The 20,252-nt window shown below is 34.9% G+C and overlaps 1 protein-coding gene across 7 annotated transcripts in view; it reads left to right on the top strand.

Moving 5' to 3' along the window:
* Positions 1-20,252, top strand: part of LOC145239300 (protein furry homolog-like) — a 165,299-nt gene that overhangs the window by 37,733 nt on the left and 107,314 nt on the right. For 5 of the 7 annotated variants that reach the window (XM_080102607.1, XM_080102606.1, XM_080102604.1 and 2 more), the window contains 11 exons: positions 2,426-2,652; positions 2,918-3,021; positions 4,139-4,319; positions 8,913-9,025; positions 9,834-9,987; positions 12,199-12,414; positions 16,791-16,955; positions 17,062-17,163; positions 17,415-17,587; positions 18,093-18,246; positions 18,303-18,461. In XM_080102607.1, the coding sequence (XP_079958733.1) occupies positions 2,426-2,652; positions 2,918-3,021; positions 4,139-4,319; positions 8,913-9,025; positions 9,834-9,987; positions 12,199-12,414; positions 16,791-16,955; positions 17,062-17,163; positions 17,415-17,587; positions 18,093-18,246; positions 18,303-18,461 (1,748 nt within the window). The remainder of the gene's footprint in view (positions 1-2,425; positions 2,653-2,917; positions 3,022-4,138; positions 4,320-8,912; positions 9,026-9,833; positions 9,988-12,198; positions 12,415-16,790; positions 16,956-17,061; positions 17,164-17,414; positions 17,588-18,092; positions 18,247-18,302; positions 18,462-20,252) is intronic. The other 2 variants (XM_080102605.1, XM_080102608.1) reach the window with 2 other exon arrangements.

Here is a 20,252-nt window from a genome sequence, read left to right as displayed (position 1 = left end):
TAGATATAGTTATGTAGATGTGCATCCCATTTGTTTTTGTTGATAACCCCAGTATTTACCCCGCTCGCCCCCTAAAATGGGTGTTTTTACCCAAAGTTTGTCCGACTCATTTTTCCATCAAATGTTTGATGGATTTGGCTGAAATGTACACAGATGGTAGATATATTCATGTAGATGTGCATCGCACTTTGTTTTTGTTGATAATCCCAGTATTTACCATGCTAGCCCCCTAAAATGGGTGAGTTTTTAAACAGTGTCAGAATTGGCTGAAATTTGGATTTCTTGTATAGTATGCCATTTATAGGTGTCGATTGTTGTGTTCAACCCTGTAGTCCTAACATTTACCCCACAAGCCCCTAAAGCAGGGATGCAAAAATTTTTTCGGAGCTTGGTAGCGTGCCGTAAGTAGCGCATGTGTTTTAGCCTTATATACACCAACAGTGTAGAGCCTAATATAACGTACATATATGTCCTTACGACTTCATATTGACAATATTGTTAGGTTGTGTGCTGTCTGTATATTTAGCATTGTTTGCACACAAATATTAATGGTTAAACCAACTCACAGCCACCAGCACATATATTTAAATGCAAATTTTCCCGGCAGGACCAGTTCATGTTGAAGGCCGCACGTTGTGCACTTCTGTGCTTGCATGGCATCAGGGCAAAGCATAACATGTTGGCAAGAGGTTTTTTTCCAGAAATTTCAAACGAATTCCGTGGGTTAGAATCCCACAGTGCCTTGCTATGTGGGAATGTTTGCTGATCGGCTAAATCGGTATGCCGCCTTCAACATGCCTGGCACGAACTATTACACACCAAAGCGTCAGCGTAGACTAAAATTTCCTCCACACATGTTCAATGCGACCGAACAAAAAAGTCTGTGTTTTCCGACGCACCATACGAGGACTGGAAAAAATGGACTTTAGCTTGTTTGTTGTGGTATACGCGATGTTCTGTTAACTTAGCATTTACTGGATATAAACAAGTGTAAGTTAAACAAACGTAAAAACGATCAAGGCGAACCATTGTAGCTTTATACGAGAAAGGTACTTTTCACGGGTTGCCGAAAAATTGTGCTGTGAGCCACGAATCCGTAAGATATGTATGTGCGGCGTGTTTAACGTTTTGTTGAATGGATGCGCATTGCAAGTCATTTTGAAAACACGTGACCGATTGCACCATCCCCACGGCGCTTAGCATGAGTGACGTCACATTCTGCGCCTGAGGTGTGGGAATGGATTTTATTCTGAGAGAGTAAATATTCTCGGTTATAAAAGAGAGGAAGTAAGTCACTTCTTATTACGACGGTCACTACTGTTACGCTATGTCAATTGATGATTGCAGAATCAGCACTTTGTGCGCAGTTTGAATAGCATCGCGACATTTGCCTCAAAAGTGTGGCAAAGTTCTACATGCGACCAACCTATTGTGGTAGCGGGCTGATCCATACGTGTTTTTATGGAAAAGGCAATATTGGTTCGTTGTCGGAAACATATTTTTTTTCTTTTTTTTAAGTGGGGCCATTTCTTCAGTGTTTTAGCACTATCTGAGTAAATTAGTTCAAAAAATATATACCACTTTCAAGTAGGTGGCAAGAAATTACAGTCGCACACGCCGATTTCATAGTCGCGCGGCGCTACCGCATTTTTGCACCCCTGCCCTAAAGTGTGAAACGTATTTGTATATTACTGGGTACCACAAACGAAAGATTTCTTTGGCGCAATAGTGTTACAAGGGCAACCAGTTGTATGTTGCTCGTTGGTGGTCGTTTTTGCGCCATGGCAGACAGGGGCTTGTTAACAGCCCTATGACAATAGAAACATTAACGGTTGTTGCATAAAACACCTCTAGTGGTCGAAATTTTACTCATTGGCGGATTGGGCTGAAATTTTGCAGTACTATTGATTGAGTCATTGTGTTTTTTATATTTTTTAGTTTGTGTGTCGAACCCAATTATTTACCCTAGTAGCCCCCTAAAATGGGTCAGTTTTTTAAAACGTTAAATAGGACATACTTCAAACAATATCTGGAGTGAATCTAATTTTATAGTTTGTATTCTACATAGTATTATTATTTAAGCCCAGTGCCGATCACTGTGTTTTACCTTACAACACCCGACTTTCTCATGGTTATCTCTTGAATTGCATTATTTTCAACTTTGCATGTGTGGGGACCCATGAGTTTTTGCCTGCAGAAACGACTAAGGTTATAAAAGACGGTGACTGATATGGGACCCAATATAAAATAAGTGTTGGAAATATATTATTGTTTTAAAATGGATTATAGTGTATATGTTAGGGCAATATGTTCTAAGCCACCCTTCTAGTACCCTTTTCTCATTTAAGTAAACATGTACCTCAGGTGCTTTTCATAATATGAGCTGAATTATGTGTTATGCAACAACATTGTTATTGTTTTTAAGGTCTTCGTGCTTTCTTAGTAATAACAGACAGTTTGCAACAAAAAGATGGAGCCCCCCCAATGCCTTCAACTGTTGGTATTATGCCATCAGGAAACACATTGCGAGTAAAAAAAGTTTTTTTAAACAAAGTGTTGACAGAAGATGATGCAAGGACGATTGGTGTGTTTCAATATCATCAACAAGTTCAAAAGGCATTAGACTGGATGATTACACTACTTGATTCACAGGTTTGTGGGCAGTTTTCTTTGTTTTAAACTCAATAAAAGTGTCTGAAAGTAAAATAACGTCTTATAAGGCTACTGTGAAAAAAAAAAGGTTTATCTTATCAAATAAATGATGATTTCCACTGAAAACCACTGATAGTAAATCTACAACCTTTGAAGCTTTTGTGTGTGCTATTTTAACGTTTAAGATTTTGCAACATATTATTAATTTGTAGACACAAATTAAACTATATTGTATTGCTCATCAAAATATTACTTACTTTGTAAGGTGGGACAAAAAATGATGATGACACAAAGGACATCAGATATTATCAGTGAAGAAAACAAACCTAAAATAGAACTTTTTCGAACTTGTGTTGCAGCTATGCCTAGGTACACCATATTTCAGTTCTTCGTATGCTGGGTAAAATGTATCTTTTACTGTGTCACAAAATTGTTATTTGAAATGCATTGATCAAATTGGCAAGTAATAAATGTTCTGTATGAACAAATTTTACTTCACATTTCTGCAAGAATTCTTATAGGTAATGACAGCTACCCACGGCAGTCATTCTGATAAGGCTATAAGGGACAACATAAAAAAAAACACTGCCGCAAAACATTGATAAAACTGTAGTTCAGCAGTGAAAAAGTGACTGACAGCTAATTGGCATTAGAATATCGTTTTTTTTTGTCCACTGTGTTGGCACAAAGTGAATGTCTCATGAACCGTTTAATCAATGTTTTAATCTCAGTTTTATTTCTCATGTAATTAAAAAGATCTTTGCATAGTGCTTAAATTGGCGTTTAATGGAAAGTTTGTCCGGGATTTGTTAAAAGTTTTTTGTCGCCTCAGTGTGCGATATGCGATATTCAGCTGTTATGTTATTGTGCATATTCAGTATGGTGTAATGCTGCATTCTCAAATATTTTTACCTAAAATCAACTCAATACAGTTTAGTAAACACCAGGTGATACATAGTTGTTTAAACAACAAATTGCTTACTGGAAACATCCAGTTAGCCATTTGTCCATTGTGGAGCAACCTTTTCTTTCCTAATGCATGGAATTGAGTAGTTATTTTTGTGCTTTCAAATGTTATGTTTTTTTAATCCAACTATATTGTTGCCACTTCAGATGCATATATGTTTTGTAACCCATTTGTTTTTGTCTGCACAAGCAATTGTGTTGTTCAATGTCCAAAAAATATTGGGACCCAATTAAAAATAGGTAACAAATAAATTTTCAAACATGTATATATAGTAAATGGTGGTTAATCATTACATAAAATGTAGTATGTATAAATTGCAAACATATAGAAAAGCGACTGTTGTATTCTTTTAAACTCAGTTTGAACCATCTATTTGTATTTGAATGTATTTCACTCTGTTGGCTTTGACAATTTGCCGCTGTGAATTATCAGTCAATTTTATGGGAGATGTATGTAGTTCTTCAAGGGCTAGCTTATCATTTGTCAGTTTCATAAATAAAAATCATGATTGATTTTCAGGTTGATTCCTGCTGGTGATTTAACTCAAATCGATCTGTTTGATTTGTTGTCGAGACTTACCATACATATTGATGAGGAGCTGCGGTCACTATCTTTTACATCATTGCACTTGTTTGCTATAGACTTTCCTTCCAAGAGGGAAGATGTTGTTGCAACTTTTATAGTGTTTATTCTAAAACAAGTAAGTTTAAATGATTGTAATCTTATGATTTAATGCCAATGAAAAACTAATATTCCATGCTCAGCATGTGTTAACAGACTTTTGCCTAGTTAGGGTGATAATTTCCATTTAACCTTACTAGTACTTGTTTTGCTATTTGTTAGTGTTTTGTGGACGTGGCATGATCAGCATGTTAGTGCTGTGTAGTTATGCAGATATATTGTGCAAACAATGAAGTGTGCACCTATATTTTTAGTTTCACATTTTGGTATTTTGTGTGGAATTAAAAGGTCAAATAATAGTTGATTTTGTAATTAGCTGCAACAGTCATGTAGAAACAAACAAACAAATGTAGTTGTGCAAGCCAATATGTGTACAATACGCAATGCAGCATGTAATATAAGGTTGCATGAACAACTAATAAAACAGTAAAATCATTTTCATTGTTTAAGTACAGAAAATAAATGTAGCATTAAGCTGAGGAAAACTTTTTGTTTTTACTACAAAAACATGTTTTGGTCTAAATTAAAGGCGCTATGCCCAGAAATGTTCTGGCATGCACAAACAACTACCTTAGAAATTGGCTAGAAAAATACATTTAAATGTTAGTAACAAATATAATTCATTTTAAAACATAGTAAATGTTAAATGTGTAGAATCATTAAATTTGTAATTGCCAAAACAGATGAAACCAGTTAATCAGTATTTCAATTTACCAAGAATCTTGTCTGGATAAACTACAGATTGTCAACAACGTTGTTGCTTTACACATTTTTACCCACAATAGGGTTGCTGTGTAGTTCTGTTATTTTCATAAAGCACCAAACTGTTTTTACATTTTGCCTTCTAGTCTAAAAAACGATAAAGTTATCTAAACAATAAAGGCCACAAACAGTTTTTTTGCCTTTCAAACATATAAATTACAATTTAGAATCCTCAAACTTATATTTATTAAAATCTCTTCTTCATTTTGTTGGACATTGTTATCGCCGTTCAAATATCAGGGCAGTTGTCGAGCAACCAGCGGATTGTCTCATCATCCAAGGCCGCCAGGTCACTTTTTCCGTTTGGTGGACAGTATATCAGACACTGTGATATTATGTGCTCTACTGTCTGTTACTCCACGCCACACTCTCATACCCCAGAAGTACCCAGGCTCCACTTGTACAGGGACGATCTAAAGCAGGGGTGTGCAACATTTTTCGTCGGTGGGCCTAATAACCAATTTCGGACCTCAAACGAGGGCCACATAACTTTTTTTCATGTGCACAATAAATTCGAAATTCTTCCAAAAGCATCAATATTTTCTACAACATACAGAGTTTCAGCACTACACTGGCTTTCGCAATAAAAATAATTGCTTACTAGACAACGGGAATTGTTACATCACATTCAGTGAAGTATGCTACTTACTGTACGATCCACCAGTTGGAAAACGCTGGTTTAGCTTATACTTGTTTCGTGTAGTATAGCAACTTTCAAGATTTACCAAAAAACTAATGGAACTAATGGAAAATTTTGCTAAATTCTCAGAAGAATTGCATTTTTTATCTTAATCAGTGTGTTGGCGGGGGCCACACTAAATAGCTTGGCGGACCAGACTGTGGCCCACAGGCCATATGTTGCACGCCCCTGATCTAAAACGACCCACCCCTGTTCTCAGCCTGATGGTTTGTTCAATGGGTCTGGGCAGCAGTATTGAAGTGGGGACGCTGGTGTTTCCCCATCTCTTTTTCCATTGGGTAGTATCCAGTCAGTTGCGCCTGAGCTGTTGTTGTCACAGAGTAGCTGGTAGCTTTGTTTGAGGGGGGCCAGCTTTGTAATCTTGTGATTGAGAAGATGTTGTTTCATTAGGCCTTAGGTGATATCTTTGCGACTGAGGTCAGCTGGCTGCATGCTTGCCAGGATGGGTAGATGGTCGACTGGTGTGAGGTGCAGGCAAGTGGCGATCATTCCTAAATGCAAGTAACCAAACGGATGTTTCCTAAATGCAAGTAACCAAACGGCTGTCAGCACCGACAGGTACTTTCCCTAACGCACTCATTCCATTCATACAAAAATCAACGACCCAACTCGAATTCAAAAAACCTATATTGCCGGAAGTTTGTATAGTCAGTTTTTATTGTGGCATTGAGCTTTCCATCGCTGATACCATTTATAAGTCGTTTTAAACATCCTGAGTGAAACGCTGACAGGCCTGGGCTACAGTTTAACAGGAACTAAAGCTAAATCTTGTGTAGAAAAAGTTCATTGAAAATGTCAAAAATGCTGAAACCTCCTTTTTCACACTCTTCATAATAAACTTGATTGAACTTAGAAACATGGATATGGTGAATCTAAAAATTAATTGTACTTCTTTACTGTCAAGTAGTTTGAGTTAGTGATAGGACCCGACACTCAGTATTGTTGGTATCAATACTCATACTCGGTATCGAAATATTTTGTCTCGGTTTTCGATACCAACATGCAAATACCGAAGGCCGGTTCACACCATAAGAATACCGGCTACTTTATGCCAATATTTGCTTTGGACAGCACAAAATCGGGAAAAAGTTCCGCCAGGTTACGTATATTTTTTTCGCTATGATGTGAAGATTACCTTTTTCTGCATGTGTGTGTGTGCACGCTTGTACCCCATCTATGGCAGATAATTTAGCCAGGCAAGTACAACTAAGTTCAACACTATATTAGAGTACTCGGTTTTGAAGGTATATACATGTGGTACTCGTCCTCTGTATCGATACTCGCTTCAAAACCTGGTATTGTCCCATCATTAGTTTGAGTACAAGCAGTTTATCTGTCTCATAGCACATGTTTTCTCTAACTGTGTTGCTGTAATATTTCATAAACTCAATTGTGCCTAAAGATTTGCAACCAAGATACATGTTTTACATGTAATGATATAAAATCACTAAAGAATTAATGACACCAAACATTTGCCTGAATAAAACATTCACTGGTCAACAGAATTTTTGGTGTCTTTAATGTTAAAACTGATATTGACTAATTTTGGGGTACTGATTTCAAAAATCATTATGGTTTTCTTCAATCAGGTCAACTTCTTAAGTTATTTACAAAATCAAAATTTATGAACATATTGATTCAATGACTTTAAAATAACGCTTTTATTTGTTTGTTAAAGTTTTGTTACATTATACACATCAATTTCCTACAGTGTAGTCAATTTTATAGAATGAATATGTGTTCTGTGCTTATGCTCTGGTTAAAAATGGTTGGTCCAGGCTAGTGATAACTTAACTATACGTGTTTTATGGAGTGATTTTCAGACTAGTAAAGCAAGGTGGTAAAACTAAAATTAATAGTGGCTAGGTCATCTATGAGATATTGCATGAACAACCAAGATGTTTTATGTTACATTCCTGGTGAATACCCTTACAACACAACTAAAAGGAAAAAAAGATCTGTATCAAATGTGCATATCTTGCACACTTTGATGTGACTTTGGGGGTTTAGGACAAGCAATGGACTCCATTCACCTAATGTAATAGACAAAAACAGTAGAAAGGAACTAAAATTACTAGAAAGAGTACAAGTTATTAAGCGGTCTGAAAAATTTGGTACGAAAATTAGTATAAAGCTACACTTCCCTCAAAACGTTGGGGATATAAATGATGAGAAATAAGCTGAAAGGTTCCAACAGGATATCAGTGAAATGGGACGTTTTAGGGAAGGTGGAATAATGTGATCCTGGCTAATTATTGTTGGTCAATTAAACGGGACGATATTGCTGCCAGTCATTTCCGAAAGTTACAGAAGTACATGTGTAGGCCTTTACCCAAAATACCTAAAAATTTACAAATTGGAAACCATTTTTTGTTTTATGTGTTGAATTTTGTTTGTTAGGAGTGTCCACCTGTTACATTTAAAATTGAATTCGAAGTTTTGTTCCTGCAAAAACGTTAATTCCAAATAAACACTCAAAATCAGTTTCACTACATATGGATTGTTTTTCAAATGTGGATGTACCATAGCAGGAAAACTAGATGTGATACAGATAAACCGATTGCATTTTTGAAATCAGGGCACTAAAATTAGTCAAAATCAGTTAAAACATTACTGACTCCAGTAAAAAAATATTTTTTTGTTGCCCTGTGAATATAATTATAAAAATCATTTTTTTTTCTATTGTTGTTGGAACTTTGCTTCACCTTTTAAAAAATAAGTTTAAAAACATGTTACATTTTAATACAATTTGCAAAAAAGATATGTAGTGATATAGAAATGCACAGTCAGAAGTACACAATGAACTTGCTTTACTGACTGAACCAACAATATCTTCTGCAGGTAATGTTTAATTGGTTATGAGTCTCAAACATGATATATTGGCTTTTTTCACAACCCTGTTCAATGTTGACATGTATTGTATCCAACAAACTTGCTGGGAAACAGCTTTCCAATCGATTCCCTGAAACCTCAACTAAAATTTGGAAAAGAAACTGCTGTACCTAGAGACTGCTTACTGGGAAACTAAACGGCTTGATTTTTTTCCTTGTAATGTTAGCTTCAAATACACAAATTAATTTTAATGTTGTTAACATTTATTTGGGCCTATTTATGAAAATGTGCCAAGAATAAAATTCATTTTCATTTCAGATTAATGACACTCATCCTATTTTGTTGGACACCGCTTTGAAGCATCTTGTACAGCTAATATCTGGCTGGAAAAATAAAGTAGCTGCTCATTTAGCAACATACTCCAGTGGAAGGTTTGTTTAAATGCAAAGCATTTAGCATTTTTAACAGAAAAAGTGTGGTTACTACGAAGGCTTTATTAACATATGCTAAGGCTTTATTCATAAGTCTGATACAGACTAATCCAGTTTATCACATAATCTGTTTATTTGCACACCAATCAAAAGTTCCAAACCGTCAATCATTTGTACACATAAAATAGTGCAAATTAAATTACCACCAGACATTCAAATAGTTGATGGTAATTGAATCAACAATTCATGGATACACAAGATTAAGTAAATTCATTTGAATATAATTTGAATTGTTGTAGATCTTTGCTAACTTAAGAATTCGCCATTTTGAATACATGACCCAACTTACAATTTAATTTAATACAATTCAAATTGTTGTCGTTTTTTTGGCAACATAAAAATTCGTAAAATCAGTGAACATAAGCTGATTTGACAAACCCATGTGTACATTGCTACTCAACTTAAGGGTCTACAAAAATACTCTGCTACAAAAGAGAGAAAATACTGCTCAGTTGCCATAGTTAAGCATCACAGCAACTTTGATTTAGCTGTGAGTGTAAATGAGCACTAATGTTAACGGCATGCCCTGGTTAGATAGCAACCAGTTTATCTCATAATTCCGCTAGTCGCATCAAATATCTTGGCAAATTGATGAACCAGATCCGTGAAAAGAAAAATGAAAAGATCTCGAAATAGGTTCTGGTAATGTCAAATTGGAAATTTTGGGTAACATATATTACTGCAGTATTATTTCATTAAAACATTTTAATGCAAAACTAGCAAACGTTGTGGGTGTGTGCTGTTTTAGTATCAAACTGGACAAATGTGCAGCATCAGGAGATAATAATGAGAAATGGAGTCCTTATGCAAGGATCATAAATCGAATCGAAGGATTTGGGCTGGTATTACTATGCAGCAACAGAAGTGTCACCAGGAAATTGGCATGTATGCTTTTCAAAGAGGTACTCTATTTAACTACCAGTTCAAAAAGCATTTTAGTTTACAAGATCCTTTATACTGTGGAAGTTCATACAAAATGGAAATGGGCAGATAGAATAAGGTTGCTCCAACCTTTGGTTATGACAACAGAGATGTTTTTGATCTTTGTTTTGTTTGGTAGCATTGATTAAAATAAGTTACAGTCCCATCAATTACATTTGTTTCAATTTAAAATCAGTGACAGACTATAAGCGATACAATGTTTTTCGTAAAATATGGCATGGATAGTATAAGTAACAAATGATATTGCTCATTCAAAATCTGTGTGCACAAATCTACGATGTTATGGAGTATGCATAAGTTTCTGTGGTGTTGTAGTGTTATAAATGCAACTAAATATGCTATGTGGTGGTGCACTACCTGCATTAGTTAAATAGTACTTTTGCCAATGGCAGTTGGCTATGTTAAAAGGCTTATGACAGAACCAATAACATGTGCTGCTCACAACACTTCTGGTTGTCAATTTTTTGGGGGTCTATTACCCTATAGACCTCAATAAATAGCCCCCAAGAAACATAAAATACGTCAAACTTTTAAACAATGTCTAAAATAGAAGTTACAATTGTGGGAAATCAGTTGTTGTGTTTAACTGTATTATGCTACTAGTTACCCCATTAGCCTCTGAAAATGGGTCAGTTTTTTAAACAATGTCTCATTTGAATTAAAATGGAATATTATATAAGTTATACCATTGAAGTCCATCAACTGTTATGTTTCACACAAATAGCATCACCGTTACATGAGAAGAAAAAGTTTGGGAATTACTGACATAGAATATTCCATTTAGTCACAATGTTTTTTTTAAGTTATTGGCTACAATATTTTTCACTTTTAAAGACCTCCCAAAATCCAACATTTTTTGAATTGATTTATGTTAATGTCTACTTAACATATCATTGTTGTTTATTATGGGTCCCCTTCCCTGAAGGGGACACATATTGTTTTTGTCCGTATTTTTTTTTCTTTTTTCTGTCTAACGCTGGCTTGTGAGACGTGTTTGGTCAAGAAAGAGTGCTCCAAATTTATTCAAATTTACAGAGATGTTAGTTATTAATCCAAATTTGATCCTCCTGAAGTTTGACCCCGATTGACCCAGAGGTTCACCCACAGGCCCCCAAAACGTAAAATTTTTGAAACGGCTGTACTGACTAAAGTACAGCATCTTGGAGTTTCATGCTTTGTTGTTTGGTGCAATGTAAAGTTTTTTAAAGAATTTTGTGTCTTTTTTTCGGATTCACCCATTTTTTACCCTTTAAACCCCGAAATAAACGGTTTTAGTTTTAAGGCAGAAATACATGCCCTATGGTGCAGAAAAAATTAAAAAAGTTAACAATTGTTTAAGCAGGATATTCGTTTAGTATTTAAAATTTTGCCAGTTACCTTTACAACCCACAATATGTGTACGCTATCAGTCAGATATAAGTCCCAAGGGAGGAATTCACTGGTTTACGATTAAGGCGGCAGAGCGGGAGTGCTCAGCTTGACGTCTGGACAGACGTTTTACGAGACAGTCGTTTCGGTGATTAGTAATCAGCTGTTTTTTTGTGCAGCAATGCTGTGTCGTTTTATTGAGTTATCATGCGCATTTTCAGTTTTGTCGCAGGTTTTACACCTAAGACGTAATTCGAACTCGATAACCGTACTTCGGTTTCGTTTATATCAGGCAAAACGTCATTGATCCACATAAATATGAAATTTAATAAACAACTTTTTCGAACGCCGCGATAAATGGTCTTTAATTTTTTTAATGTTTATGTAATTATATTGACAACCTTTTTAAAAATTTGTCCTTAAGAATCTAAAAATCACCGCAACATTTGTTTACCGTAAATCCGCACAAACACGCGTGTGGGGACCCATTAGTTTTTGTTTACAAAAACAATCATATGTGTAGATCAAATGATGTGTATAGTAAATTGGTAAATATCATATAGAATATATAAAATGGAAGTATATCAGAAAGCCACTCTTCTAGTTGACTGTAAAATATATATGATTGCTACCAGTAGTCTGCTCACAATGGTCTGAGGTGTCTTACCAGCTTACCTTTAAATTGATTTTAAAGGTGATTGATTACAAATTTAATCAAATAATAAATTTGATTTTGCCAAGATAATTATGCCATAAAAAATGACTGTGTCACTCATGCAAAATAATTTGTTCATTTTGTTTAGGTGAAACTTTTATCAAAATTTTTGGAATATAACAAAGCAGATGATGAACTATGTATAGATGTTTTGGATCGTATGTGTTCTCAAATAGTTTTAGAAGCAATACAAATGCAAAACTATGAGCCAAGGATGAGTAAAGATGAAATAAGTAAAATCAAATCTGTTGCTGAACAAAACAACATGGCTGTGTTGGTTGACTTCAGTTCGTCTTGGACGCAGGTATTATTTCCTGCCTTGTTATTGTTATGGGTCCCCATCTGCTTTTACCAATATTCATTTGTTTTTAGCATTAGTTTGTTAGATTGGCCAAGGAAAAATGCTTTAAAATGTTGTTTTCTTATTTTGTAATGTTTAAATCTAAAATTTTAGTCCTGCCTGATCAGAGGATTTTACAATTCTCACATAACATGTGTTGGAGAATTGTAAAATACTTGTTTCTAACAGTGGTTAAAGAGATTTGTTGCCAGGTTAAAGAGCATGTTCAGCAGAACACAGAAAACAGTTTATGTTCATACAAAAAGTCAAGACAGACCCTGATTTTTTTGTAAATGTTGTGGTTGGACAAAAACAATAATTGGGCATAAACAGCAAAAGCAATAGTTTGTCAATAAAATGTAAATTAGCTTCATACATATTATGCTCCCCTTTCAGTGATATTGTTTTTGCATGTTTCTTTTTTAACTGTATACCACTGAAGTTGGTCCATGTGTCACTTAAGTTGGTCCATGTACATTTTGACACTGGTTTACCCAGTGATTCACATACAGGCCCTCTAAATGCAAACTTTTTTAATGCTTGCTGGAGTACATTACCAAACAATTTCATATATTAGTCGATACATGGCAAAGTGTTTTACTTCACAAACTTTTTGTTTACAGGCCATTTTGGTCAGAAATATAACTTTTAGAATATAAAAAAAGGTATATGTATATATCAGCATATGTGCGTTGCCAAGCAAATTTAAAAACATTTTGTTGTGATTAAATTTTTATAGCCCATTGATTTAGTCATTTAGATGTGTCATCTGTTTCGTTTGACTCTATAACCACACAGTTAACCTGTTAGCACCCAAAGAGTAAAACTGTTCCGCTCACCACACACAAAGTTTCTAATGTGTAGTAGTCTTATGAAGCTAACTAAACGATTCTTCGTTGTGTTTTTAATGTACTTTAATGAAATGTTGGTGTTTTGCAGATGGCAGGAAGGTATTCATTTATGATTTTTTTAGCATTATGTTGTCAGAAGCATTACTTGTTTCACCTTCAAACACCTCTAGTAGTTAAATTTGCTAACATTAGCCAAATGTGTCAAAATTTTACAAGACTAGTTTTACAAGAATTTTTTCTCCTAATAGAGTTAGAGTCACAGAAATTTTGTAAGACCCTTTGGAGTCAGAAACACATACTGGCTGGAGTCAGAGACGGAGTTCCTTTAAAATGTTCTGACTCCGACTTTAACTATTTTATGTTTAGAAAAGAAGAATTGGGTAAAACTGTGTACTTTTAAATTTTAAATATCACTTGCAGTTGCCCCAAAAACGTGTTTTTTTTAAAAAAACAGGTGTATTGACTAAAGTACATAATCTGAGCGTTTCATGCTTTGTTGGTTGGTACAATGTAAGATATTTTAAAGAATTTTGTACCTTAAAAAAAGACTGCTTGCAAGGTACGCTTAACTTATTGCATTGTTACATAGATTGTATGTAACAGTTACGTAGTCATATGTAACAATGCAAACATATTTAGGAGGTTGAAAAAATCTGATAGATGCGATGCCCATATTGATGGAAAATTTAAAATATTTCGCAACCCAGACTGGAAGGTCTCTATTTGTGGACCCCTGGTATAGTGAACCGACTCTATAGCCCTGATTCTAAGTTCACCTTGTGGTTCTGATACGAGTTCTGCAATCTAAACCTTTGTTGCTATGTTCATGACTGGTTATTTACAAACTCTGGTTCTTAGGTGCCTTTCAACCTTTTTGCCCTCATGCACCATTGTTATTAAAAACTTTAACCAGGCTGTTTCGGCTGGTTTATAAACATAAAACAAAAAATTTTTAAGCTAGATGGGACGTCAACACCAAAAAGATCGAAATAGCAAATATATAAATTGTGTAATAATGCAGACATTGCAAATTACTACTACTCTCACACCTACATTTTTTGGTTAATCCTTACTACCTCTTTCTGCGTATGCATCCCTATGGCTGTTTTCGTTCACAATGCATGTTAGTTCGTTTTCTCAGATTTGATAAAGATTGCGTCATCGTGATGTGCAGTTTCGTCACTTAAATCCAGTTTTTGTAATTGCGTAATTAAACATTAGAAAAGGGAATGGTAATCAACCAAACTTTCGTTTATTTTCTGCAATATCGCTTGCTTTGCCAAATAGACACTGCCAAACAACGGAAATGTTGCCGATTACTGGAACAAACCCGATCAAAATTTGCTGCATTCAAGAGTTTTAACAACTTGATTAGAATTGAACGCAATTAAAGAGGGTAAATAATCTGGCACACCACAAATTTTAGTTTTTGTCTGATGAATGCAAAAAGTTGCGGACTGCTGGTTTACACCAACTACCTTTAAAAGAGAGACATTTGTAATAAAGTCAATAGTGGAAAAAGACAGTTTGTGGAATATATATTTTCAGGTCTTACTGATTGTGTTTCGTCCCGTAGCCCCATTTAAGTTTGACTCCAAACGACCCAGCAGTTCAAAATATTTCAAAATGGCTTAACTGACTAAAGTACATGATTAGGGAGTTTCCTGCTTTGTTAGTTGGTGCATGGGAAATGATTCTAAAGAAAAAATGTAACTTTTAATTGTATTCACCCATTTTTCACCACTTATACTCCAAAATATTTGTTTTTAGCTGTACCTAACCATTAGGTCAGGAAAACAAGCCCTTATGTGCTGAAATTTTAAGCAATCGTTTGTAGTGGGTTACTCGTTTAGTATTGAAAATTTTGGCTCAACTGGCAAAATGGTTACCTTTATGTGTACACTTAACAGTCAATCAGTCAGATAGAAGGTCTCTGTTCACACACGAACACAAAATTTTACTGGGTGGTGTTTTCAATGTTAATCAAGAAATGAGCTATTTTTGCTCAGCCATGTTTATGTTTTCATAAATTTAGAATGTACATTTTCCGTTTGGGTAAAGGTTTTATACTTTTAATGTGATTAAAACTGGATGTTGACTTCAATTTTCCATGTGTCAAAATGTTCTGAAAGCTGAGAAAAATGAGCATTAAACCTTCACTCTCAGATTAGCCTCCTGGTGGCACTGAAGGTCAGCTTGTAGGTAGCTTCTTTATTTTGACAAATAAACTTAAGAAACAATACTGGAGTTATATTATATAAATTAGGCACCATTTTTATTCTCATATATTAGGAGTATTTTTCCCATCCTTTTTTACTATGTTAGAAAGTATATGACAATATTGTTACGTAAAAAGAAAATTGACAAAACCTTTTTACGTTTGTGTTGATCTATTACACTGATTTGTCCCCATTTGTGGGTCTATTCGCACCGTCTTTGTACCGAAAACAGTTTGAATAGACTTGTGTGTGGGGACACATTTGTTTATGCCTGTAAAGGCAGTCATGTTAGTATGTCAAATGGCGTTTGTAGTTAATCTGTAAATAGGACATATATATACATATATATGGGAAAGTCACCTTTGTGGTGTTATGTTCTATGAAAGAATTGGGTGTATTTCTTGTTTTTCAAGGCAGACATATCAAGCTTTTTATATACATATGGTGAACTTATATATTGCCAATTTATATGTTCCAAAAAAAAATTCCCTCCATACACCATTTGATTTATTTACATGATTGTTTTTGCAAAAACAAATGGGTCCCAAAATGTAGTTCTGCAGAAACCTCCTTCCTCTTGCGGTGTGTGTGTGTGTGTGTGTGTTTGTTTGTGTGTGTGTGTGTGTCTGTGTGTGTGTGTGTCTGTGTGTGTGTGTGTCTGTGTGTGTGTCTGTGTGTGTGTGTATGTGTGTGTGTGTGTCTGTGTGTGTGTCTCTGTGTGTAGGCATTGTTTTTGTAGCACACAGAGCTGGCTCATTAACTTATGTCTCACATGACCCTGGCTGAAGCCACTAACTGAAAAACCAACCTTAAAAGGCATATTTCGGGGCTAAAGGGTAAAAATGGGTATGTCTAACTAAAAGTTACAAATTCTTTACAATGCACCAACCAACTAAGTATGAAACTCCTGGATTATGTATTGTAGTAATAGGAGCCATTTTAAAAATGCCGGTGGTAAACCACCTGGTCATTTGGAGTCCATCTTGTGGAACATCAAATTTGCTTAACACTCCTTCTAGACCAAATTCGTGGAACAAACTAGCATTAGAAGAAAAAATAAAAATAAATAAGGACAAAAACACTATGTTTTAATTCACTTGCACATCTGTGTTTGGACCCATTTTTTTCTGCTTGCAAAAACAATTCATTAATAGATACCAGAAAAGGTAGGGGACCCAATTTAAAAAAATAGGTAACAGATGTATAATTCACCATTTTTATTTATGAATTCAAAAGTTGCGTTACAACTATTAAATTCTTTTTTTGAAAGAGTTCTGGCAACCTGTGGAGTTTGATTGTTTCATCGTTTATGAAACCACATGTGATTCCTTGTCTTTGTCCATCTGCTGTGGAGTTTGCATGGGGTGATGTTAATGTTCGTTTGGAGCAGCTATGGCAGCTCATGGATCTTGCTCAGATTTCTTCCAACAAAAAGGTGTGATTATTTAAAATGTGTCACATTTAAATTAGTGTGTACATAGCTCTATATGTTGTTTAAGTGTGTTTGCATGCTATTTTCTGTCAATGTGTGTTTTTCAAAGGGAGCAACAATTCCAAACACCATGGAACAAACTTTAATACTTTGGACAAATTATCTTGTCTTTGCTTGCAGTTGTGCTCCAACCAATGTGTCAATAGTTCGGGTAAATGTAGACATACTTTCAATTTTGACATTTTTTAAAATGTATACACAATAAACCCTACTGTGGTTTTATATGTGAAGTTCACACAGTCCAAACTTAAAATCAGTAGATACCTGCAGTGAAAATATCTGTGTTTGATCCACATTTTATAGTAGCAAAATTGTTTAAAGTTGTTTTTTCCTGTAAGGTTAAAGCTGATCCACAATTCTTACCCTTGGCAAACTAATTTTATTTTAATACATATTAAATAGAAACAAGCATCTATGGCCATTCCAGCTGGAACACCTGACTGGTATGTGAATATTTTACGAGATGCAGATCGCCAAAAATCAACAAGCAGACTAATGGAACAAAATGTTGCAAATCTCAAGTCGGAAAATGCTGCACTTAAAGAATGTGTGTTGCATGGGTTGGGTTCAACCAAGTAAGTTTTTTAATTGTTTGTTTGCGATGGGTAACCTTTCTTAAAGTATCTTGGTTTCACCCTGTTTGTTTTTTTCCTTGAAATTTGTCCAAGGCATTTTGGCATGAAGTCTTTGATGGGTTTGGATGAAACTTTTTCATCTGGTAACTATAGTCATCTAGATATGCCTGTTTTGTTTGACTTGATAGTCCCATCGGTTACCCCTTTTGCCTCTTAAAGAGCAAAATGTTTTCAAATAAGGACAATTTCAATAAAGGCCATGGAAGGTGTATGGCAATAAGCTACCCTTCAATGTTACATTTAAAGTTGGTTTAGTTATTTTGCTGCTACAGAATCTTAGTGCTCTGCAGTTGTATGTTAACAATAGCAAGCCCATGTCTTTTCAGTAATGGTACAGGATTACAAATATACTGCTTGGAAGCTTAGTCAATTTTTGTTACGGGACATCTGCTCTTCTAAATATTAACTCATTTGTGTGTGTGCGCCTAAATATGTTATTTAACAGCAGTCTTGCATTGCCTGATCTACTTAATGTCTTGGAGCCTTTGATCAAAGAATGTTATAAAATTCCAAGACAAGAGAATGCAAGAAGAAAGAGAAAGAGAGATAATTTAAGATTAATGATTTCCAGCCTTCTTGAGAAATTGGCAAAGCAAAAGGTATGCTAGTGCTGACATCACCATTTTATTTCTAATTTTTTTTTTTTAAATAACAGGTCTTGGGGCAAAGTTTGGAAACTGCAATAGTTTCGAATGCCACACCTCCATTGGATTTACCAAAGAGTGTTGTGCTGCACTACATATCATGCACAATGTCATTTCTTGAATCGATTGACAAAGTTGAAGTAAACTTAATCAATTCCTCACCAAACCAGGTGACAATTGTTCTGCAACATTTGTGTGCTTCATTTGTTTTGTCACATGTTTGAATTTGATGTTAGGTTTTTAAATACCTTACCAAAACATGTTGCTTTAAGTGAGTTTCCTGACTATGTAACTAAGCTATTAAATGGAGCAAGGATATTGCATGTATATGTGTTTTGTTAAACAAAGTTGAGTTTGGAAGAATTTCTTATATCTTTGCCATTACATGGCTTCTTAATTTGTCAGTGCAAGAAGCCATATCGTCTGGAATACTATCTGTGTTTTTAAAGTCGTTTCACCTGTTTATAACAGGCCTTGTACAACAGTATCGATGATTAAGTTAGAGACTGGAAGTAGTTTTATCTTACAACCTTTTTTACTACTTTTGTAAATAAACAAACATAACTAGGGGTCCCCTTCCGTAAATGGTTTTTTTTTCTGTCTAATAGTAGTTATGGGTCCCCTTCCCTGAATTTTACTCGATTTGTTTTTTCATTTTTTTTCTTTGTATTTTTCTTCTCTGAAAGTTTGTCCACCCTCTTTTGCCCTGAAATGTTTGATGGATTTGGATGAAACTTTCACAGATGGTAGATATTGTTACTTCGTTTGTCTTGATAACCCCAGTATTTAGCCCCCAAAGTGTAAAATGTGGTTGGTGCGCACCACAAACGTTAGGTTTCTGTGGTATTATAAAGGCAACCATACATATGTTACTTATGTTGGTGGGTTGGTTGGTGGATGTTTTTGCAGTTGACAGTTAGAGGGCGCCAACAGCCTAATGACATCAGAAGCATTATCGGTTGTTGCTTAAAACACCTCCAGTGGTCATAATTTCAGACATCAATTGATTTGGACAAAATTTTACAGGACTGTTCATTGGTTCATTGTGGTTCCGTGTTTTATACATTTGGGTATACCCCCCCACACCCCCCCAAAGTGGGTGAATTTTTAAACAGTGTCAGAATTGAATGAAATTTGCACTACTTGTAGAATTTGTCATTTATATGAGCTATTTGTTGTGTTCAATCCTTGAGCCCCCACATTTACCTCACCAGCCCTTTAGAATGGGTAAGTTTTTGACAATGTCACAATTGAATGAAATTTAGATAGTTTGTAAAACACACTTTTTTAAGTCATCAATTGTTGTGTTTAACCCTGTAGCACCACAATTTACCCCACTGGTCGCTAAATAAGTGAATTTTATAACAATTTTCAAACTAAATAAAATTTGGACAGCTTGCAAAATTTTTCATTGATATGTCTCAATTGTTCTATTTCAAACTATTTACCCCTTCTTTTCTTGAAAATAGAACATTGAATAGGACATACTTTAAACAATGTCTGAATTAAATTGGATTTGTGTAGTTTGTACTTTTAACAGCATGATTATTTAGGCCTTTATCACTGTGTTTTACCTTACAACACCAAACTTAGTGATGGTTATCTCTTGAAATGCATTATTTTTAAGTTTGCATGTGTGGGGACCCATCAGTTTCTGCCTGCAGAAACAACCAAGATTATAAAAGAAGGTGGCTAATATGGGACCCAATATAAAATAAGTGTAGGGAATATATTAACATTTCAAATATGCTATAGTGCATATGCAATGGCAAAATGTGCTAAGCCACCATTCTAGTTTATTTCATGTGTTTAGTCTAAACAGGTTGCTTTTTACTTATGTCAATATACACACATGTTAGTTAGTATTCCAAACTTGCTCTTCCGAAGTTTTACCCGAAAAGACCCGTAGAATCTGATGAATAATTAGTAAAATCTTGCTTTTAAATAAATCCACTGACAAT

The sequence above is a fragment of the Phallusia mammillata genome, chromosome 7 (genome assembly GCF_965637545.1).
Source record: "Phallusia mammillata chromosome 7, kaPhaMamm4.hap1.1, whole genome shotgun sequence".
NCBI lineage: Eukaryota > Metazoa > Chordata > Ascidiacea > Phlebobranchia > Ascidiidae > Phallusia > Phallusia mammillata.
This window is presented reverse-complemented; position numbering and strand designations above follow the sequence as displayed.